The sequence below is a fragment of the Cricetulus griseus genome, chromosome 7 (assembly GCF_003668045.3).
Source record: "Cricetulus griseus strain 17A/GY chromosome 7, alternate assembly CriGri-PICRH-1.0, whole genome shotgun sequence".
Classification (NCBI taxonomy): Eukaryota; Metazoa; Chordata; class Mammalia; order Rodentia; family Cricetidae; genus Cricetulus; species Cricetulus griseus.
This window is the reverse complement of record NC_048600.1, coordinates 57,951,296-57,975,911: the sequence shown is the minus strand read 5'-3', so window position 1 is coordinate 57,975,911 and position 24,616 is coordinate 57,951,296. Positions and strand designations below refer to the sequence as shown.

Genomic DNA, 24,616 nt, shown 5'->3' with positions numbered 1-24,616 from the left:
CCTCATCTGTTCAGCAAGCCATCAAGTTGATGCCCATCTGCTCATTCCACATGTGTCAATAGTCCTTGCACGTGTTTCAAGGGCCTTTGTTAAGCTGCTGCTGTAGCCTTGTAAGACACTGGCTCCAAGCATTTTTTCTAACAAAGAACACTGGGCTTATGAATTTATTTCTAGTCTCCAAATAATATGTAGAATAGAGAAGCTCACTCTGGTCATGATGACCACAATTGCTTAACTTCAAAATCAGAAGACAAAGCAAATCAAAACCAAACAAATAAAAACCCACCTATGGGGCTGGAGAGGCAGCTAAGTGGTTAAAAGTATGGAGTGCTCTATGCTTTTCTAGAGGACCTGATTTTAGTTCCTAGCACCCATATCAGGTGGTTCACAAAACATCTCTACCTCCAGTAGGCATCTGACATCTCTTCTGGCCTCCACAATCACCTGCACACATGCGTACTGGCGCACACACACGCACACGAGCACACACACACACGCATACACACACACACCAAACAATAAACTACTGACATTTCTGATGGAATTTTCCAACAAAGGCATGCTCCTCCCATCCTTCTCAGGGTTTTTATCCCCAAGGTTGCATTGAAGAAGGGCTGGGTAGGTATTGCATTATTGAGGCTCAGACTTATTCTTAATTTTTGCTTACTCTATGCTCTGAGGATCCTGTATGGGTCAGCCACTTTCACCTGTTTGATAGATGTATGTGCAATGCCTCTGCTGGGTGATGACTTTCGAGAAGCTAGGGTCTGTCCTATCTATCTTTCTGATTGTCCAGTATCCGTTGCTCCTTCATCTCAGAGCACAGATTATGTGACAAGAATGGCTAGGTGATGGCTGAATAAAGACAAAAAGTTCTCTCTGGACTCTGCCTCAGAAGACATGAACATAATTTGAATGATGGGAAAACTGGCAGCAACAGATATACACACAGATGATGGGAACATCAGAGATTTGCTATGCTCTAAGGAAGGTAGGAGATGACATAGAACTTCTGAAAATGGTCATGCCATCATGAGGTCAAAGGGTAAAGGGCTTTGGTAGAGGAAGGAGCATTTCAAATAGACACAGCAGCATAGAAGTGAGAGGATCTGGGACCATAGTGTGTTTAAGCAGTTTGGTGGTATTTATCTTTAAATTGGAAGCACACTGTGGAGATGGGGATTTTAGAGCTGTAGGAGTCAAGGTGGGAGGCCCTGCACACAGTAAATATTCAGAACTCAATTCAAGTCTATGACATTTACTAACCTCTGTACTACTTGTTATAGTAGCATTTTCAGACTCCAATTCTGTATCTGAAGTCAAGATTCTGAGATGCCTTAGGCAGATGAAGCAAGGTTGCTCATGGCTCTCTGCCTACTCTAGGGCAGAAACAGGTCTACACAATGTTGTCATTGTCTATTTACTAGCCTGTAATGACAACTGGCCCAATTCTGTATTTCTCCTTCCTACATTTTACCTACAAAGACATTATTGTCAACTTTAGCCATTTTTCTGACTGGAGTGTGGGGTCAGAAAGTGGAAACCTGGACTTTTCAGTCAGAATCTTGCCCTGGCTGTGGTTTATACTGGCAATGTGGACCCATCTGGGTACTTAGGCCTTAAACTGTTTCATGGGCTAGATTCTTAGCTCTGCTTACTACTTGGCTAATAGAAAAAAGGAGCATTGAGGCTAACAATGTGTATCAATCATGAGCTTCATAGAGAAGCATTATTTAAAAAACTTTTTTAAAAAAAAATTTAGAAGCACTCTTCCTAACCCACCCCTCAGCCCCTCCCCAGGGATAGTGAGGCCCTCCACAGGGGACCATCAAAGTCTGAGAAGCACTATTGTTGCTGGTATTTTCCTTGAAAATGTCAAAGCAGTGGTTTTTAGGATGGAAGTGTCAGAAAATAAATAGAATGTGATCATGAATGATTTATCCGGGTAACAGAGCCTTTTAAAAAATGTTACACATGTTTTTAAACTTAAGTGATATTAAAATGTTGGCTATTTTATGAACAATTTAAAATGTTGGAGAGAAATCTTAAGTCTTTCTTCACAGTTCTTTCCTGTGATGACAGGAAGTTCTTGGTCCCCATGTGTGTACTTGGTGTGGCTTGCTGGGACTGCTCCTTCTCCTATAGGCACTGGGGTGTGAGACTCCCTGACTGATAGAAAAGGACAACAGAAAAGGACAACAGAGTTTTAAAAACAGGTTCCCTTACCACACATCAAAATTTATAAGCCAGGGATGTTAAAGATTACTCCCATAATACATATATCACAATGGGGGTCATTTTGCTTCTCTATGTCTGACCTGGGACCCGAGTCTATGTTATTTATCCCCTGTCTTATTGTTCTTTTATCCCAGCATATCATGTCTGGACAACAATCTCAAGGCTCTGGTCAACTTGACTGATTTATGAAAACACACCTCTGGGTGTATCTGTGTGGATGGGTGCGTCTAGGAAGCTTTAGCAGACGAAGGAAGAGTCAGCTTGAATGTGGGCTGGGGTCCTGGGTTATGCAGAGAAAGTGATGTGAGCTGGGCACCCTCATTCACATCTCTCTGCTTTCTGATCATGACAGACTTTACCTTCAAACCATGAGCCAAAACCAATCCCTCCTTCCTTAAGTTGATTTTTTCACACGTCATCTCACAGCAGTGAGAAGTGTAACTAATACCCTTGGGCCATGGGGACTTAGGAGAGACTGTCAATTTTCTAGGGCATTGCTCAAGAGTTCATACCTTGGTAGAAGAGCCACGACTGGTGTAAGGAGGCAGGTGAGGTAGAATGTGGGATCTGAGAGCTGCCTCTCCATCACCCAGTAGGGATTGGTGGGGCTGTTGCAGGTGACACAAGTGGCATTGTAGATTAGGGAAACCACAAAATACATCAAGAAGCTGCCGAGGAGGACAAGGCCATGGAGGACAGTCTGTGGAGGGGACAAAGAAGATGATGTTGGTTCTGATTAGATTATGGGGCAGCAAAACACACATAGCTTAATTAATCTTTGCTTTAAACCTTTTTGAAGACACACACACATTATCAAGCACTCACAAAACAGTTTAATGGATCAAAAATCCATATTGTTCTACCTAGCTGTGTTATGAAAACCAACTCAGCTTTTAGAGTTTTGTTTAAAAAATGTAATGGTTAAGAGCATCCTAGACAGTAGAATTTATTTGAGGGGAATATTTCAAGCATACTAAACCTTATAGATAAAATTAAAGTAACTATATATTGCTTGTAAATGGCCTGCCTAGCTACTTTTAGGCAAGTTCTGTACATTTTATATACCTACATTTATGAATGCATTCTTACTTTATCATTGCATGTATCCCTTTTGCTTATGGATTGGATGTTTGTAACTATTCCCAAATCTATATGTTGTAACTCTCAATTGATAGTATTTGAAAATGGAGCGTTGGGGAGGGAATTTTAGGAGCTCCCCATGAATGCACCTTTTGACCTCATAAGAGACCCTAAAGAAAAGATACCTTTCTTTTCCTTCCAGAGATGTGCAATAAAAGGTATCTTTCTACTTGTGTGTCATTCTAGATGAATTTCTAATCCTACTTCCCAATTTGGCAGCTTGCCTTCCTTCCTTCCTTCTCTGTCTGATCTAGAATGAATTACACAGATTGTACTTTTGATTTCAATAATAATTTTTCATTTGGGTGAGTTCTAAAAGTTTCCCAGGTGCAAGGGTGAACTTTGGTTGGAACTAAAAAAAAAAAAAAAGTTTCTCAAGCTGGCCTCACTTCAAAGTTATGTCTTTGACTCTTACATCCCTCACTCACTGTTCTTGATACAACTGTACCCCAGGAGCTTATCAATAACATATTTTTCCATAGTTTGTTTCGTAGAGTAGAGACAATTGGACCAACAATAAATGGCGCTCTAGACTCCCCTACTATACAGGAGCCAGACTCCCCACTGGCATATCTGTGTCTGGCTCCTAGAAAGCATGCTGTACCTCCTCACCATTGTGTCATAGTCTTTTTTGGTATTGACGGTCTACAAAGAACATGAACTTAGGACAAAAGAGGCATAGCCAGGCTTATCACTTTGTTCTGTTGTCACTGGCACACTTTGGAGAACAAGATTTCTATGATGAGACCTCTCTGACACAGAGGCTCTCTTGGTGCCTCTTATTGGCCTCTTACTAAGCTTGTGATGGCAGAAGGGGGTGAAGAGGAAAGGTTCATTATAGAATGAAGGCGTGTGTTGAACCTGCTTGGAGGTATTTTCATTTTCAAAGTTTTAGTCCATGTGCTTTCTTTCAGAAACAGTCATTTAAACTCGACTATGGGAAGACCTTTCTGCACTGTGATCTCCATGTACCAGTAAATCTTATGTCTTTGTGTTGTTAGCAAAATGGTTAAAAAGCACAAGGACCATATGACAGGGCTCAATACTCACTTCTAGTTTGAGCTGCTTGGGGCAGGTTTCTTAATCTTGTTACATCTGTTTCTAAATCTGTAAAATGGGATAATTAAAAAAAAATCTAACACCAAGGACATAGTGAAGTTAGATGAGGTAATGTATGTAAATCATGTAGATCAATACTTGGCATATAACTTTGTACTCTTTAGAGTTATTGATTAGTGAAACTCAGTGAGAGAGCTTGTTCTTTCTCTGTACATGTATGTGTGGGTGGGTGTGGATGCGGCTAGAGGTGGATTTTTGATACCTGTTTTTCTCAAACTCCATCTTATTTTTGGGGACAGGGTCTCTCACTGAACATGGGGCTGGCTGATTCAGCTGGATTGGTTAGCCAACCATTTCCAGGGGTCCTCCTATCCCCACGTTCCTGGCACTGGGTACACATCACCATATCTGGATTTTTTTTTTTTTTGTGGATATCAAACTTAAGTCCTCACCTTATTGATTAAGCCACCTCCTTAGTCTGCCTTTTATGATGTAAGATCCCAAAAATATGTTATTTGGGAAGGCTTGATATGCAGTAACTAAGTTAAATGGGTCGTAGCCCTGTGTATACAGCTTCAGCTGTACTCAGGCCAGCCTTTCCTATCTCTGCAGCGCTCCTGAATTTTTCATCAATATAAATCTGATGAAACTGTCTCATTGCTTTATGGGTGTTAGTGTTGTCATCATGTCTGGATGCTGAGGTCAGCGATGCTAGCATCTTTGCCAATCCCATTGCTTTATAGGGGCACAGTGAGAGACTCATGAATTTCCTGAGATAGATGAACTGTATAGAGTAAAAGAACTCAGAAATTTGAGTTCAGTCAATGAACAAGAATACGATTTTTAAGCTAAATGGTCTGTGGGATCCTTACCCATGTCTTCATTTCCATTGCCTGGTGCAAGAGGATGGTAGTGAGGGAGATGGTGTTGATTGGCGTTCCAAAGGTAAAGACATCTATATCTGAACCTCTGTAGGTCTAAGGAGTAAGAACAAACCAGGCACTGTCAAGTGGGCATACCTGCGCATGCACAGATTTAAGGCTATGTGTTCAATACAGTAAAGCCAGGAGTCAAGGGAGGGGCAGGAATATGGTGAAAAGAAAGGAGAAGAGAAGGGGTTGGTTCAAGGAACTGACAAGATGAGAAATGAGTGGATGGGATTAAATTGTTTAGGAACATGTTTTCTCTAGTGAAGGCTGGAAAAACCACCATGGAAATGGTGGACAAAGGCTTTCTTGAGCATTCACAGGCACTGCACTGATTGCTGAGGGTGTATGCATGTCTCCATTTAAGGAGTTGGTGATCTATTAGGCAGGTTAGATGTTGATACACTTCAGTCCTTCTAGCACTCACTCTCTTAGATACCCTGGGAGCACAGAAGAGGCTTTATTAGCTGAGACCAGATTATGATAAAGGAAACTGTAATCCAGGCAGAGGTAAAGTCTAGGAGCAGACAGTGTGATGGTTGGGTTTTATCAACTTGATATGAACTTAGACATCTGGGAAGAGGGACTCTTACTTGAGAAAATGCCTTCATCAGATTGTCCTGTAGGCAAGTCTGTGGGGGCATTGTCTTGACTAATGATTGATGTGGGAGGTAGTCCTGGTTGCTGGAAGAAAGGAGGCTGCCAGGTGGTGGTGGCACACAACTTTAATCCCAGAACTCAGGAGGCAGATGGATCTCTAAGTTCAAGTCTAACCTACAGAGTGAGTTCTAAGATAGCCAAGGTTACATAGAGAAACCCTATCTAGAAAAGCCAGAAAGAATCAAGCAAACAAACATGCAAGCAATGAGGAGCAAGGCAGTGAGCAGAATTCCTCCATGGCTTGTGTTTTGGTTACCTGCCTTCAGGTTTCAGACATAAGTTCCTGGCTGACTTCCCTCAGAGATGGTCTGTGATGTAAAACCATAAGCTGAAAGAACCCTTTTCTCTCCAAGTTAATTTTGGTTAGGATATTTTGTCACAGCAATAGAAACCCTAACTAAAACAAATGTTCTCAGCTCTGGGGCAAGAACTATAGAAAATCATAAGTCCTGCCCAAAGATGCCCCCACCCCGTGGAAGGCTGGGCCAAATCCTTTGTAGCACTTCAGAAGAAAGAATTGCAGACATGATATAATTTAAAGGTGATAGCAAACAACATATAACATGTGCAGTGAAGGGGCCTATGGTAAGATGCAAAAGCAGAGGAAGTCAGAAAACATGATCTCTGACAATACAATCCTTATCTAAGTGGGCCATGAACCAACTCTGTATTGCTTTCCCCTGAGGGGAAATAACCAAGTGTAATGACAGCTTTTGATTTCTCAAGAGTACCAGAAATGAAGTTTTGCAGAAAGTTTTCTATCTTCTCAAATACCTTGAGTGTACCCAGCTACTCATTTGGAGTCTCTGCCATGATGCATGTATAAAGGCACTGTTAGTCTGTGATTGTGTATAACTAAGACCCATTCCACACTGTGACTTACGTGTCTAGGATGGAACTATATGACTTACCAGGTAAGGGATAAAGAAACAGATGAGACTCTGGTAGAATGCATCAGCCATGGAAATCCAGAACATTGGCAGATTGTAGCACTGCAGGCAAGAACACACCAGTTACTCAGTATCCTGGCAGGCCTCTGGTCTTTGCAAGCATCTTCCTTGTGTGTGGCTGAGCTTAACAATATGATACTTTGCATACCTGTCATCTTAGCTCTGCTACTCAAACATGTTACTTGGTAGAATTTATGAACCTTTTTCTGAGAACTGGATTCTTTTCCCAGAAAATTTGGAGTTTAAGGGAACTAAATGCAACTGTGCCTTGGTATCTAGGAAGTGCTGTCAATGCCACTCATTAGCTCTGTCACTAGGACTGCTATTCTCAAGTTGCTAAGTGCTGTCTGAGGTGGAGAGCTCATTCATAGACCAGGATCAATGTTTCCAAGAGTCAGAGATCCACTGCTTTAGAGATAAGGTTTCTCATCTTATGCTTCACTCTTCTCCCTTTTTGAGAAAAAGGAAACATGATTTATTGTTTTTTTTAATGGTAGATACTCAAGGACTATGTTGTGTGGCCAAGCCTGCCTGTGGGGAGGGTAAAGTTAGAAGAGCCTGAGACTGGCTGTTCCTCCTCCCTGTCTTCTTTATCTTGACTTCTTGGGCTACTGCATTGCTTTTTCTTCTGTCTTTGGTTAGAGCTTGGTTTGATTTGATTCTTTGGCTGTCCACAAAGGGGGAAATGGCTCTTTAAAACACCATCTATGGCTTTGGCCTTGTTCATTCAAGGTGCCAAGGTACATACTGTCCTCTCAGATGTTTTACAGCTCTTCCCTTACAACTCCATTGGAAGCATCCAGTGTTGCTCTCATCTCTTTGTCTAGCCTCCTTGTCTGTACCTTGGCTAGTCCCACCACTTGGATTAGTTCTTCAGGTCATTCAGAGCTTCAATATGGCCTTTATAGAAACCCACATGATGACCTCCCAAGCTTTCTTAAGTTTACTTGGGGTAGCGCTAGACTATGTAATGTAGATGTCTAGTTCTGCCTTCCTTACAGTGAAATAGAATCATTCACTGCGTGCCTTACCAAGGATGAGAAAACTAGTTTTAGTCATAGGAATCTCCGTTTTAGTGTGTCCCCAAGGGCTCCTATGTTGAAAGCTTGGTCCTCAGTGGGGTGATGTTTACAAAGTGGTGGTGAGGTCCCTGAAGGAGGGTACTTTTCTGAATGGGATTAATGCTGGTTTCAGAATGAGTTAGTTCCTATGAGAATGGCTTGTTAGAAGGATCTCACAAGCTTCCTGTCAAACCACTTGATCTCCCCTTCTCATGTGTATTGGCATTCTGATGAATTTCCACGTTGTGATGGCCCTGAGGACTGAGCAGACAGAGCTACATCATCTCAGACTTGTAGCATCAAAACTATAAGCTAAATAAAATATTTTGTGGTATTACCCAGTCCTTGGTGTTTTGTTGGAGAAACGGAAAATGTGCTTTTAGCTGGGTTTTAGGGGGGTTTAATTGCTGTACTTCACAGCCTGGATCTTACCATGTGTACTCCCTGCTTCAGCTACAGCAATTGACATGTGATATAATTAAAGTGTTGTTAAAATATACTTACTGGTCTTATCTAACATTCTTAGCAGCAAGTGTGAAACAGGCCAGCCAGAGTCACCCAAAGGTCACAAGGAGGTAAGTGAGAGAACTGTGGCTAGACAGTAGAGTTCCCAACTCCCAGCCTGATTCTCTTTCTCTGTGTGATCTTCAGGGAACATCTAAAGTTCCCCTCATGTCTTCTGCATGCCTCACCTCGGAGTTCTGGCCGCTCTTGTATAGCTCAGGCAATGCTAGGAGTGTTTCTGCAGAGACATCTTTATCGAGGATTCCGAAGATGATGGGAGGCAGGGAGGTGAAGAAGAGATTGAAGAATATCATCTGCCAATAGTCAATCATGGTGGAGCCAGAGAAACCACAGAAGAACTGGTACCAAAACAGCAGGTTGACGTAGCACTGTAGGCAGGGAGCATCCTTCGTGAGTGAGGTCCCTGCATATAGTATGCTGGACTATATTGGCTAAGAGCACAGGTTTGGGAGGTAGAGAGGTCTGATTTTACATCCCCAGGTGTATTAGTTACTAGCTCTCTGACCTTGGGCAGACTACATCATCTTTCTGAACATCGTTTTGTCATCTTTCATGGCACACAATATACAAATAGTATCCCAGTGGAAATAGAAAGTGGGGATGGGATGATAGAAAACTGAGCTGTGGAGTCCCAGGTAAGATGGTAGACTACAGGTTGCTTCTGTGAAGGGAAGAGCAAAAGGAAGAATAAAGAAATGCAATCCTAGTGTAAAGAGAAATAGAGGAAAGGTTTAGGAAAACTATGGAGGAAGTGAAAGGAACAAGGATGTTCCTTTCCTTGGGACACAAGGGGAAGCAGGTGACACAGTGCCTGGTGGAGAGAGGAGGGAGACTCAGAAGATAGATGAAATCTCAGTGTTGTCCCCCCAGGACAAGCCCACAACATTCATGAGAGTCAAACCCAGTTTTAGCGAGACAGCTGCAGATGCGTCAATTGTGGAGACAAACCTCATTTTGCCACACTGTAGGGCAGCAGCTGAATGTCATATTGAGAGTGAATTTAGTGCTAAAGACTGAGCCATCCTTGGGGCCCTGAGTTTAAGGAACACCCACAGAGCTTCAATTTGGCTTGCCATAGGGTTTAGGTGAAAGAAGGCTCATATGCTGAGCTGGGGGCTGGCAAGTAAGTGAAGAGAGGGAAAGTCTCATCTACCCAGAATTATTCTTAGGTGTGATGAGTGCTGAGTCCAATGCCAGGAGTTAGATCAAATTCTGAAGCCACCTGATTTGAAGAGCCCCAAACTTCAAAGCTCCAAAAATACTAAAGAAGGTCCTGTGTTCTGATTGCTTCTCAATAAATTTGGGAGACCCACCCCTTCCCCAGCTAAATCAGCCACCTTAGATGGTACCTAGCCCATGTCAGGCAAACCTAAATGTGGCCAGCAGGGCCCCTCATGTGAAGAAAGGAGAAGGCCCATTCTGAGAAAGCTATGGGGACATCAGACATTTGTCCAACATAGATTCAGAAACCACATAAACCATGGGATAGGTGAGAGGTCACAGTTCAACTGGCCTCCCCCCTTCACACACACTTCAGTTCCCAGTTTGAGGGGCCAGAAAGGAGCTACCCCAATACTCATCCCTTTTGCTTTTTACATATTTAGCATAGTTTTCTTACTATATTGTATTAATTTAAACCCATCTAATTTTTATTTATGCCTTTTTCTATTTTTTCCTTTCTGTTTCCTTCCTTCCCATTCCTCTACACTGAGTAGTATTTTGACTTTACCTTATTTGCCTTTAAAAGGTAATGGTTTCAAGTTTCTTTTCATTCTCCTTACACTGGTCTAATTTTGAACTTTTTCACTATTGTGAGAACTCTTCAAATGTTCTTTTATTTTGCTTCACAACTCTTGTTCTTTTCCATCTCCTTCCTTTATCATATTCATTACTGTTTTCATACTTACCCTGAATAATTTTTAACTCCATGGCTTATGCTACTATAATTTTTCATTTTCAAATCTGTGGTCACTGATGGGCTGTAACTGATTTTTTATTTTATTCCTCTCTCATAGGTTACATCCTTACCACAGTTTCCTGTTCCTCCCCCACCTCCCTACTCCTCTTCCATTTCCCTTTAAATAAAAAAAGAGCAGGCTTCCCAAGCATATCCATTGAACATGGCTAACAAGTTACAATAATCCTAGGCACAAAACCCTCATATCAAGGCTGGACAAGGTAACCCAGTAGGAGGAAAAGGGTCCCAAGAAGTCAGAGAGAGACACCTCCACTCCCAGAGCTGTAACTGATTTAAGTATGTTTTTAGATACTGCATGGTGAGATACTGTTGCTGCTACACTAGTTTTATTCAGACTGAGTATGAAGGTTATCCAACCCAAGTGCAAAGAGATATACACAAATTGCTAGACAGAAATTCAACAAACACCACAACATGACTCTTCCATAATAACACAATCCCTCAACTATGGAACTCAAAGACACTCAATTCCATAAAGGGTAGGAAGAAGGTTTTAAAAACTTTGAAAGAGTATATACACAGGCAGCTAAATTCAACTGGAACTCAAGAGGAAAGTCACAACACAGAAGGAAGATTAAGAAAATTAAGATTTGGAGGAAAAAAGAAAGACATATTGGAAGTGAAAACTCAATGAACCTAGTTGAAAACCTGGTAGAAAGCAATGCCCCATGGCTCAACTGAGCAGAAAAAAGAACTGTCAGGGATGGAGGGCACTTATGATGAAATCCTGCATTCAAATATCAATAAGGGAAAAAGCAAAAGAGTATGACCACGACTTTCTTGAACTGTGGGGGTGTTATCAAGATACCAAACCTAAGAGCACGTGGGAAAGAAATAGGAAATGAGATAAAGACATAATCTAGTCAATGAAAATTCTAGCAGAAAAAAATCTCCAAATCCAAATGACCAGAGGAACATGACGTAGTAAACATGTTAAAAATACAAAGTGATAAAACAATATTAGAAGCTTTGAGGGAGGGTTCAATGGTAAAGTATGTGTACCACTAGCAGTAAGATGTTTGCACTGCTTTTGAGAGGACCTGTGTTTAGTTCTGAGCTCATAACTAACTGGCTGTTACTCCAGCTCCACGGGATCTGATGTCCTTTATGATCTCTGCAGGCACTACACTCTCATGCAGAAGTCACATACTCATTTGTAACTGCAAACTAAAATTTCTAATAAAATCTTAAAAGTTTTTCTTAAGAGAAAAATGTCAACTCACAGAGGCAGAAACACCCGAGTATCATCAGATCTCTAACCTGAAACCCTCAAAACCAGGAAATTATGGAATGATCTGCCTTAATCCCTGAGAGTAAATGGCTGGCAACTGAGAGTGCTGGACCTAGCACTTTTAAATTTGACAGAAATAAAGACAAATGTCACATTCTCAACTGTGGTTCCTCTCTTCAAATCTTCAGATGGGGATATATAACCAGAGTACAGGAAGTCAGCCAGTAAAAAAGGATGAGAGAGATAGGGTGCTCGAGAGGGGATGCTAATCCAAAAGACATGAATGGGTTAATTCGGAAGTCAATGCAGAAGGAACTTCAGAAGGAAAGAGTAACAAGTAACACTAAGAATGTTTTAAAAAGTCTTAAGCATTTAATCACACATGCAAACACACACTTTAAATGAAGTGATACCGTGGGCTGACAATGCATCCCACACCAGCCATAGGCCATCTAACAAAAGTCCCAGCGCTGGGTATGAGGAACCTCTTCTTGACTACTTGATCATGACCATACAAGACACTCCCCAAACAGTAGGCTATTGCTATTGCTCTTGGTTGCCTCCTACAGGCTGAAGATACAATGTACTTGGGGCATACAACTCACAAGATTCAAGCTGGGTCTGTTCTGAAAGCCTGCTCCTTTAGGATTAACTTTCATAGTATTAGCCAGTGTAGTCTTGCCATTTGCTTTTGTTGCTTCAATGGCAATGGGTCTTAAGTCTGTATGTTCTTACTTTTCCTTCTTCTGGTGCATACTTGACATTTTCTGCCTATGCATATAGTTTTGTATCAAGCCTAAATCTTAAGACTAAAAGGGGAATTGTAGTGAGATATCCACGCCACCTGTACCTGTTGCACTGACCACACCAATTTAGGTGTGGTCACAGGTGCAGATGTGATGGGAGAAGGCTAGGTCTGGGGTCCCAGACCCCAGCTCACTCTCCTGGTTCTGGTCAGGTCATGGAGAGCAGCCTAGGTGTGGATCCTTGGAGCTGGAACTAGCAGGTCATTGGTTTCTATGTGACTTCTCCCCGAATATAATTAACCTATATTTAACCAAGTCCCATGTATCTTAATCTGTGCATCTATAAGCCAGTGCTATGTAAGTTGCCAAAGTGGGAGGGCAATCGATAGTTCTACCTTGCTGAGATGCCTATGAGCCATAACAATGACTAGTCCTGCAAGATACTCCTAAAGGTGCAACAGTAGCAATTGTCTCCTTGTGGTAACCAACCACTCTCTAATTGGACTGAAGGCCTGCTCAACAGGAGGGAAATCATGCCTGGTAATAGAAACAGCCAACTATCTGGGGCCAGTGAGGTCATGGGTCTTAGGGGAGAGCCTACTACTGCCACTTTTCTAGAGCAACCTAATTCCTAACTACACTCTAAGTATTCTTATACTCACAGATAAGTGTAGCTCTCACCCCTCACCAAAGAAGCGTCTTCTTACAGCAGAACGAGTCCATCACAGAAAATAACTGCTCAAAACACTGAGGACAACTAGAGTGTGGTGCTCAGATACAACAGATACATTTCCAACACAACCCCTGCCCCTAAGGCTCAGGAAACTTTGCAGAAGAAGATTGTGAGAGGCACAGGACCAGGAAATCTGTGTGAGGTATAGAAATGACAGGGAAGTTTTACTCACAATATCCCATAAATATGGCTGCCTAAACAAGAGCTGAACAATGACAACACCATATCATAGTGGAAGGGGGGAAATCTCAAGGGGACTCAGGAAAAAACTGTAGGCAACTAATGATTCTGAAAGAGGAAGAATTTGCCTCCCTGAGGCAAATTAACCCTGTTAACTGGTTATCTAATTCAAAGTGGTTAGCCCTGAAAACATGTTCATGAAAGCAACACTAAATGGATGAAGGTGGTTATATTTATAAAGGGGAATGTGAAGGGAGGAAATGGTATAATTATATTGCAAATAAAATAAAAACCAGAAAAAGCATTTACTAAAACAGTTCTTGACTACCAAGCTAGCACAACAGAAGATAATGGAAGAAACTATACACAGAGAAGATAGGTCTCAATCCCAGAAGCACAGGAAATAAACTTCACAAAAGAAAGGCTGAACAAAAGGGACTTAGGAAAGATCCACCAAGCCTAACATGGTAAATCACAACACTAGCAGGAATGTAAAGAACATACAATACAACCACCCAGAAAAACTAGTAACAAGATGATAGGAATTCTTATTCTGTCGATAACAACTTTAAATATAAATAGCTTCAATTCACCAATAAAGACATAGAGCTGGGTTGACTGGATTAAGAAAAACTGACTCAATGTTCTGTTAGTGTCAAAAACTTGTCTCATTGGAAAGACATAGGCTGAGAGTCAAAGGATGGAAAGCTATTAAGTGAATAGAAACCAAAACCAAGTTGTATAACTATTGTATCAAATGAGAAAGTAGACTTCAAATTAAAAGAAATATAGAAAGTATATATCAGTAAGGAAATTATTCATATATATATATAAGACAATTATAATTATAAAAATAATGATATATTTTAAAGACTCCAATACTTTACTAGCAGCCTTTTAGATCTGATAAACACTCAGAAAAGTAGCATAATAAAAAAAAACAAAATGAAATAAGTAGTTTTTCTGGATAGTAATAATGAACTTGCTTAAACAGAAATAACTAATCAAGGACATGATAGAGCTCTACAATGAAAATTTTAAGATGCTGGAAGATGGAAAGAACTCCCATGTGCATAGATGGTCAGATTAACAGTAAAAAAATTAGCAAGATCACTAGAAGCAATCTACAAATTTACAGGAATACCCATTAAAATCTCAATGATAGTCTTCACAGAACTAGGGAAAAACGTAGGATACACAAAAGGCCTTGGATATTTAAATCAATTATTTGAAAGAGCAATGCCAGAGACAATGTAACACCCTAAATCAAATTATACAGAACCACACTAACAAAACAGCATGGCACTGGCTAGAAAGGTAGACATTAAGACCAATGAAATAGAACAGGGGACTTTAGAAATAAACCCACACAGTAATTGCAATATAACTTTGTGAAATAGTTATAAATAAAGTGAAATAGTCTTTTAAATAAAGGAGTTATTTTTATTTCCTTTTGTGTGTAGTGCAGTGCTTGCTGAGGCCAGGAGAGGGCAATCAGATCCCCTTGAGGGGGGACATACAGGTAGTTATGAACTGCTTTATGCAGGTGCTAAGAACAGAACTCAAGACCTCTGGAAGAGCAGCAATGTTCTTACCCACTGAGCCATCTCTCTACTGCCCCAGCGCCCAAAAATAAACACTGGAGAAAAGGCAGTGTCTTTAATAAATGGTGCTAGGAAAACTGGGTATCCATATGTAGAAGAATGAAGCTAGACTCTTCTCACATCTCGTGTGGAAGTAAATTAAAAATAGGTCAAAGACCATAATGTAAAACCTGGAACTTTGAAATTCTGAGAAAGAAAACAAGATACAGATATGAGAAAGGATTTTTCTGAATAGGGCTTCAATAGTTCAGGCAGTAATCCTCCAAACTGACAAAAGGATTTGGATAAAACTAAGATTTTTTCCTGCCAGAAACATCACTGGGTGAAAGTGCAATCTATGCAATGCAAAAGAAAGCCTGCCTACTGTGTGTCAGAAGAGGGATTCATACTCAGGGTCCACAGGGAACTGTAAACACTAAACACTACAATTATCTAATCAACAAATGGGCCAATAAATATTTGAAAAAGTGTTCACTGCCCATAGCTGTCAGGGAAGTAGTAATTTAAACCGCTATTAGCAAGAAAATAAATGACAACAAATGGAGAACAATGAAGGAGGAACGCTTATTCACAGATGGAGGGAACATACCTTGGGTAGTTACTATGGAAATCTCTATTAAGGGTCCTCAAAAATTGTCATGTGACTAAGTCAACACATACAGGGACTGCATGGCTATGTTTATAGTTGCACCATTCATGATAACCAGGGAATGGAACCAGATGAATGGATGAAGAAAATGTGGTATGTATCCATAGGTCTTTACATATGTGTATTCTTAGGTCACAAAACTAGAAAGGGATCATGGGGGAGTTAGTATTCTAAAGGGGATGGGGCATAGGACAATACCATACATGTACTACGAAAGAAGTGGGGAATAACTGAGAGAACAAAGGGGACCAACTGGAAGGTGGAAGAGGACATTGGGATGGAGTGGGTATGTGTGTGAATGAGTGAGAACAATGTATAATGGGAGTGTATGAAGAGATCATGATGAAACATATTGTGGATTCAAACTGAAAAAATCATGAAAGTTAGTTCAAGAGCTGGAAACCTAATGGGAAGGTGACCTCACGAGGTTTACCACATACCTTCCTGATGGTCTTATACCTCAGAAGTGTAAACAGAAGACCTGCTTAAACAGTCCTCTTCTTTAGAACATGGTCTCAGTATGGAGGCCTGGCTGACCTGAAATACACTGTGTAGACCAGGCTGGCCTCAAAGGTCTGTCTGCCTTGGCTTCTCTAGTGCTGGGACTAAATGCATGGGCCACTACACCAGGCTTTACTTTTAACAACTCTTTTCTGTCCAAGATCTTCCTACTAGGAGTGTGCTGGGTTCCCATTGTCATTGCAATTGTAAATGAGTTGATGTTTGTGCCTAGCCCCAGGGAAATCAGAAGTTTCAGACCTGAGGCATAGATGGCAGAGGTTGGGAGGGGCCTTGCAAGAATTCACTCAGCAGATTTGTACCAGACTAGCACTCTCACTAGTTTATGAGTTAATTTTTTGAGATATGGTTTTGATAACAGCTTTGAGCTCTCAATCCTCCATCAGACACCTGAGTACTGGAATTATGCAACCATATCTGATAGGGTTCCTGTTATTTTGAAGAGGCCATTTAATCATTATTAATAATACATTAATACTATCATAGTTCTAACACTAACTACAATCTGTTCTTTAACTCTTGTATATATTACATTTGAGATACACATTTAACAGACTGGCATCTAGTACATTAGATGTACAGTATCCATTACTATGAGTCTTAATCACTTGTGAGGGTTGGTCACTAAATGAATGCTATTAATACATATATCAATACTATTGCAATGATAGTTATATCTCCAAGACACTCAGCTCCACTTTACCCTAGATGAAAACTAGCAACAAGTGCCTGAAGTTCCAAAGTTCTTTCTCTTTAGTTATTCTGGGCCTTTCCTGGTCCTATCTTTGGGTTCCATAGTAAGATTCATAGAGACATCAATGGCTAACATTGCAGAAAGTATGCGTTGCTTAGCCATTACTGGAAGAAGCTTGCTGTCCCAATATGGACAAAACATCTCCTGAGGGCAGGGAAATACCTTCCCTGATTCAGTCCCCATGCTATGCCCAGGACTAGCGCATTGCATAGCACATAGCAGACATTTAGTAGTTATGTGACTAGATGATGTGTATCTTTGTTTTGTCCTGACAACTCATCTCGAAAATTTAACATCACAGAGCATACCCTTATCCCAGAGGCTGCTTTCCTCTTCTCCTTTCTAGCTACAGTCTTTGCAGCTCTCAGGGAGCACACTGAGCCCTGTGACAACGTGGCTCAGATCGGGTGCCTGCTCCTCCTCCCTAGATGCTCCAGTACAGTAATTAATTCATTGTTCAAATTTCAGAGCAGGCAGGGTTTTAATCCCTCTGGAATTGGTTTCGGATGTGGAAGTCATAGTTCTCCACCCTCTAATTGCAGCTGGGAGATAATACCGCATCAGTATTGCAGTTTTGAGCTTGGCAACAGGCTAGAAATAAATATCACTTGAGCTTTGAGAGCGTGGCTGGCTGGAGACGTTTCCTTTCTGTTTCACAAATTTAATGCAGATAAGACACTGTGCTGATTCAAAAGAATGATTCCTTGGATGCAAAAGAAAAAAATGGAACAGGGTGTTTTGAATTCTAAGTAAACTGTCTTTCATGTTCAGAGTGAATTTCAAGTCAGAGTGACTTGCTTGCATAGACAGTGCTGAGACAATATCCCTATCCTGTTGGTTGAATTTATACTATTTTTGTGGCGCTGTTATTTTACATATGTGTATACAGTGAACTTTGGATGGAGAAGTTCATTCCTGAACAAGGATGACTATGTCAGAGCCTAAAATAATGGAGTAAGAGGAAAATGATATAATTTTGTAGGCTACTATGTTTGGTTTTCCATCACCCTGGTGTTAACCATCCATTTTCACCTATGCAAAAAGGAATCAAACTCTATTTGGATAAAAGATCCTTGAATTAGATGATGGAAACTCAATCCCTTGTTTCATCCCTTAGTCCAGCAATGCTTTAATATCTCACTGCTATACTCACTGTTGTTTTTGTACTTTAAAACAAGACCCATTGGTAGCTTTAATAGCTCTGCTAGTATGTACTTGCTTTGGGGCCTTATCAGGAGAGAAACCAACTGTTATTTAGGATACACAGCACTATTATCACAGGGCACAGACCCATAGTCTGTGTGAACCAATTAACCACAGACTGAAATGTCCAGAAGAATAAGCCCAAACAAACCTTTCTGCATTATAGGTTGATTATTCTAGGTATTCTGCCACATTGATGAAGAGCTGACCAGCACAGAGCACATGAGAGAAAGAAACTATTATCACTTGCATTTTGTAGATAGAGAAACATATGTTTGGAGACAATTACTAAATATGACAATCTGGCTTGGGCCTTAATCTGACCTGGGGATCCACATTCATAAGCAGTCATGCTGACCCTATGTGCCAGGTGCTTTCTACACAGCATAGGCAATTCTCACAGCAAGAAATATCCCCTTTCCTGTTTTAAAATCATAGCAGAAACTATGTTGAACAGTGTTGCCCAAAGTTACACAGGTAGTGAGATCCTAAATCCAGATTGTGGGACTAACTCCCTTGTGCTGAAATGCTTGCTCCACTATTTATTTATTTATTTATTTACTTATTGGTTTTTTTTTTGAGACAGGGTTTCTCTGTGTAGCTTGGGAGCCTATCTTGGCACTCGCTCTGGAAACCAGGCTGGCCTCGAACTCACAGAGATCAGCCTGCCTCTGCCTCCCGAGTGCTGGGATTAAAGGCGTGCACCACCAACGCCCAGCTTTGCGCCACTATTCTGAGGAGACAAAGTTCTTGGACTACAAGACCCAAGTGGGAGGTTACATAGGGGAGACTCACCACGTTCTTGTAGAAGTAGTACACTACCATCCTGGCCAGACGAGAGTAACACCAGTGGCCATGCACGAGCAGCAGCTTCTTGAGGTGGCTGAATCGGGCAATGGCAAAGTCGCTGGACATGACAGCCTGGGAGAGAAAAGCAGAGACATCAGTTTTCATGAACAACTGTCACTGTCCCCAAAGATGCTCGTTTGAGGACAGTGCTTTATGGGTCTGCATCATTCAGGGCCTGAATAATCCCTTTCCATGTAGTCACTCTTGGTTGGCTCTTTGGCTTCTAACATCCTTCTGTCTCTTCTTGGAAGCTGGGGGGAAGGGAGCAGCACTCCACTTGGCCCCTTGTTTCTATTTATCCAACAATCATTCATTAATGCCCATTGTCAGTATCTGTTCTAGAGTTGAGCCAGAGAACTGATTTTCACCAGGTGATTCACAAGTCCCTGAGCACCCCTGGGTACCTCTCAAACAGACTATTTGCATAATTTGCAGATGACACTGTTGCTTGGGAATTTTATTTACATGGTCCTAAGATGGGCATTTTATCCTTGGGGTTATTAGTCTAGAGGTAGAGGTCTCTTAAGAAAATGACGTTTAGATGTGTTACTTAGAAATCTTGGTATATACTTTGCAGATTACTTTAAGTCCCTGAGCCTCAGTTTTACTATCTGAAAAAATTATCTACAATCTATAATATGTAATTATTTTATTATTTTTGTAGAAATTTTATTTAAATTAGAAACAATCCTATTTTACATTATCAATCCCAGTTTCCTCTCCCTCCCATCCTCCCATGTCCCCCATCAACCTCCCCATCCCATCCCCCAGGGAGGATGAGGGTGGGGAGGCCTCACTTCCCAGGGAGGGTGAGGCCTTCCATAGGGATCATCAAAGTCTGTCAAGTCATTTGGGGCAGGCCCCAAAGGCCCTCCCCCGTGTATCTAGGCTAAGAGAGTACCCCTCCATGGGGAATGTGCTCCCAAAGTCCGTTTGTGCACTAGGGGTAAATACTGGTTATTATTAAAATTCTATGTGGTAAAACATAAAGACGAAGTACCTAACATTGCTGGCATGTGATAAACACCTGAAGAGTAATAGAGAACTATGGCTGCCTTTCTAATTCTCAGCTACGAATTTAAGCAGTATCTTCCCTGAAGGTTCGAAATCACGAGGCAGGATCTGTTTTAGTTGGAAAGAACAGTATTTCAGTTAAGTATGCTTGTTCCAAATCGAATTTTTAGAGAATTAGGTACACCATGAAATGGTAGTAATTGATTTTTGGAGGCATAAAATATTTTCCAAATGTCCTTATGTATGTCACTCATTATGGAGGGCACAAGAAGGACATGTGGAGTTAGAGAGAGACTTATATGCTGTGCAGCCTTAGACTACAGAAATCAATGCCTTTTGTAAAAAGCCACATATCCCTTGGTGTCCTTCTGTTTTTGGAAGACTGGATAGTAGGATTTTGATGACAGAGGACATAGAAGCATGGGTGAAACCCCTGGCTGTCAGTAATTCTATGATGCTCAAAGGAAGGTTTCTTCTGCAATGTAGTATGTTCCTCAAATCCCAAGGATAAAGGAGAGCAGCGCAGAAATCGGAATTAAAGTGCACATTACCTGCATGCCTTCCTGCCCAGATATCCCAATGCCAATGTCAGCAGCTTGAATCATGCTCACGTCATTTGCTCCATCACCTGAAAAGAGTGAGTGGCTTTATTCCTTGTCCAACCACTCAGTGATGAGAAATCTGCGTGTCCCCATTGGCACAGTTGAATTTCTTTCTATGTTTCTCTAAATAGGATATCACTGCTACAGTACTTGGCCTGGCAGTTGCCTTTTTAAAAAAATGTGGATGAGAAACTCCAATTTATTTTAAATCTTTCAGTGAATATTTTCATTGCCCCCCCATCCCCCTGCCGCCACAATGGTGATCAAGAGAGTCATGAGTGGTCCTTTATAGTTTACAGAAAGGCCTTTGCAAACATCAGAATAGATTTTGCTAAAGAGCAAATCAAGACTCTGACCCATTTTGAGACTTGGTCCGGGCAGTTGTCTGGTGAAGGCCCTCGTAAGTACGGAAACTGGAATCTTTCTGTTCTGAGTCTTCGGTTGTTAGGGCTTTGATGTGACATGTTAACTAAAAGGCTTCTGTGTTCAAGGTTTGGTCCCCAGCTGGTGGGTCCACTCACTGAGAACTGATTGGGTCATGAGGGCTCTAACTTTATCAGTGGAGCTGTCCATTCCTGGGTTTATAATTTGAGGTCATTCTTGGGAGCTGGTGGGAGGTAGGGTCTGGCCAAAGGAAGTGGGTGACTTGGGGTATGCCTTTGAAGGGTGTCTTCTCTCAGGCTCCTTCTGTGTCTCTTAGCATCAGATTGTCATGAGGTAGCACTTCTATCCCATTGCTCTACCCACATGAATTTCTGTGTGCACACTAGAGCTAGAACAAATGCTAAGTGAGACTCTACAGGGAGTCACATTCCTAGGTCATCCACCATGATATTCTGCTTCCCACTTAAGGAGAATTCAGTGGAGCTAGAAATGCACTGAGACTGCCCAAACCAGGAGCCAAATAAACAAATCGTCACTTGAAGCTGGTTAGGTCAGATATTTCATCATGATGCCAAATAGGTAATTAACACCAGGCCTAGGAGCCTTCTCTACCTTAGTTTGACTTAAACCAGCCACCATACCAAGATGACTAGAATGCTGGGTCAGCCAGATCATCAGAGACTGTGTGTAATGCCTAAAGGGATGGATGGCATTCAGTTTTCTGTATGAATATAGAGAACTGAGATTGACTCACTTTTTTGGCTGAGATATATTCATCACATTGAATGAATTAAATTGTCATGAGAACACACACACACACACACACACACACACACACACACACACACACACACACACACACACACGCTCTAAGAACTATCAAATATACTCTTCTCTGATGAAGTAAAAACTCTGCATCTACAATGTCCAGTACAGAACTGCTGTCATCTTACGTCTATTGAAATGTGGCTGGTGAAGTTCTATTTAATTAAGAAGCCACATACAGCTCTCTACAGAGAGGGCATCTTACAGAGCTCAGTTCTCCTCAATGCTTTATCTTTTAAGCCAGAGCTCAGCAAACTAAACTCTAAAGGATCCAAGAAATATTTTAGACTTTGTAAGCCACAAAGCAAAGTCAAATCATTGTTGGCTGAAATGCTGGTAGTTATAAACTTTACATTTAAAAATACAAAAGTTGTTACTAGCTTTCACACAAAGATATGTAGAAGGCTGGACACAGCCTGTGGGCTATGTTTTGGTAATTCCTATTATAGACTGTGTTGACTGTATTCTCTTCCCAGTCCTACTTTTTTCTTTTCTAAAAGCTTCTCATATATAAGCCATAATTAAGTTTACATTGTTCATCACAGAAACTATGGAATTGGAGAGGAGAGAGAATAATTTTTCCCTAATTATTTGGCAATAAGTATATTGAGCTTTAAAATGTTATTGTTAATACTCTACCCCGTAAATTTATATAATTATGTGTCAATTAAACATCTAGTATTTGCTTTTCTAGGTAGGCTTTGTTATTATAATAATGATTCTTTTTTCAATAGCATAGCAGTCCACAATTTTAATCCTTACGAAGGCAGAATAAATCTAAGCTTTAACTCCTGTTGCACACCAGGAGAAGCAGAGGTGTGGAATCATGCTATTTCTTACCCAGTTGCGTTTGTTTCTGTTAGGCCAATCTCTATCCCCAGAGAACGTGCTGGGCTATTGTCTATTGTGTATCTAAATTACAGAAGAGGCCAATTCACAGTACTGAAGTAGGAATGTAGTTGCTGTGGATCTGTTCCTCTCATTTTCTAAGGTACAATCTTATATATTTCAGGCTCTCTGTGTAGGTGATAATGACCTTAAATTTTAGGTCCTTCTGCCTCTCCTCCTAAGTGCTGGGATTATAGGCATGTGCCACTGTGCCTGGTCCTCTAGTTTTTAAATTCAGTTTTTATATTGCACATGAAGACCGAGGGAATAACATAATATTTGTCAGATCTCCAGGACACCAGAGAAAGAAGAGAGGCTAGAACTATCTTCAGAAAGGACCTGAAGTAAAGTAGTTACCCTCGACTGTGAGGATTACCTCTCAGAACTGCCAGTGTGTGTCTGAAACCATGGAGAGTGCTAGACTCTATAGACTATTTTTTGTTTACATATGTAATGATAATAAATTTTAATCCACAAATTATGCCCAATAAAAGGTTAACAATAACTAACATACATGATATTATAGTAAATTAAAATAATGTACCATAATAGTTATTAAACACACAAATGTTCATTTCTATAGTTACCTACTCTTAGACCCAAAGGCAACAAAAATTACATAAAATGAGACCTGGATGCTGTGTATGTTGGTTGAGAGATGAGGAGGGAATGGCTGTAAATGTGCTGGTCATGAGATGAAATAGTGAATGAAACATACCCCAATCCCTGTAGGTTCAGGAATTTGTGAACCATTGCAGAGGTGGTCACAGAAAGGACAATAGATTTGGACCTAAATGGGAAAAGGGAATCCCAGAAAAGAGAAGGATAAGTAGAGGATGAGGAGAATGGCAAGTAATTTAATTTGGAGGAACATGAAGACCCCAGTGATGAGGAATGAAACGTGGTCATGATAAGAGACACTGTCAGAGAATTAGTGGAGACCGGATCATGAAAATTCTTATAAACCAGGCTTGTTGTGTCTAGGAGGTACTCAGTGAAAAGTTTTTATTTCTGTGCTTTGGCCTGATCAATTCATGCCCATCTGAGCAATTTATCATCAACCAACCAGAACAGATTAAGAATATGCTTTGTGCTGACCTTGGATTTAGAGAATAGCATACAAAATTAAAAGTGAGCTCATCTAAGGTTTTGAAATCTCCCTACCAGTCCCCTATCCTCAGAAGAATAGCAAATTCATAGCTACCATAGGTAATACCATGGGTAAATTAATTCTGGAAGGGTAGTTAATTCCAGTAGGAAGGTACCTCCTAGTGGTGCTGTCTTGGTTGTCTATTTCTGGTGGAAATATTATTTTAAAAATTACATTCATGTTTTGAGTTCCAGTCCCTTGTTGGCAGTGACCTCCATATAAAATCTGATTTTTGTTTAGCTAAATGGCCAGTTCTAAGAGCTCTGATCATTGCTCGAATCTAGTGGCCCCTGTTTCATCACCTAACAGACACATCTCAACTGTGATTTTTATCAAGGACAACAACCCTCAGCCTAAGCATGTTGGCTTTCATAGATGACCCAGATCATCATCCCTGTTCAAGATGCCACCCATATCCCAGTATGATGGGTACCTATGGAAAGAGTCATGACGCTCAACTTGTCTCGCACCAGCTTGACAATCATACTCTTCTGGAGTGGGGTGGAGCGGCAACACAGGACAGACCGACAGTGCTGGGTCAACTCCAGGAACTTATTTTCCAGCTTCCCCTGGAAAATTGCATTCAATGTCTTCCCATCAATGACTAGTCCTACTTTAGGAGCCATAGCAGATGGCATCTTAGATGGAATGAGGCACCCACAGAGTTTTCGGGCTGCCTCTTGTGGTTCATGAAACCTCTTTACATCTTCCAATGCACAGTTGAGGATGGACTCACAGGTTTCCTGCA

General features: G+C 41.0%; 1 protein-coding gene across 1 annotated transcript in view; it reads right to left on the bottom strand.

Moving 5' to 3' along the window:
- Nucleotides 1-24,616, bottom strand: part of Atp10b (ATPase phospholipid transporting 10B (putative)) — a 102,530-nt gene that overhangs the window by 3,047 nt on the left and 74,867 nt on the right. Inside the window, exons 15-21 of the mRNA XM_035447381.1 lie at nt 24,302-24,611; nt 20,571-20,647; nt 18,952-19,077; nt 8,727-8,927; nt 6,935-7,015; nt 5,310-5,414; nt 2,751-2,938 (exon numbers count right to left, since the gene is read on the bottom strand). Of these exons, the coding sequence (XP_035303272.1) occupies nt 2,751-2,938; nt 5,310-5,414; nt 6,935-7,015; nt 8,727-8,927; nt 18,952-19,077; nt 20,571-20,647; nt 24,302-24,611 (1,088 nt within the window). The remainder of the gene's footprint in view (nt 1-2,750; nt 2,939-5,309; nt 5,415-6,934; nt 7,016-8,726; nt 8,928-18,951; nt 19,078-20,570; nt 20,648-24,301; nt 24,612-24,616) is intronic.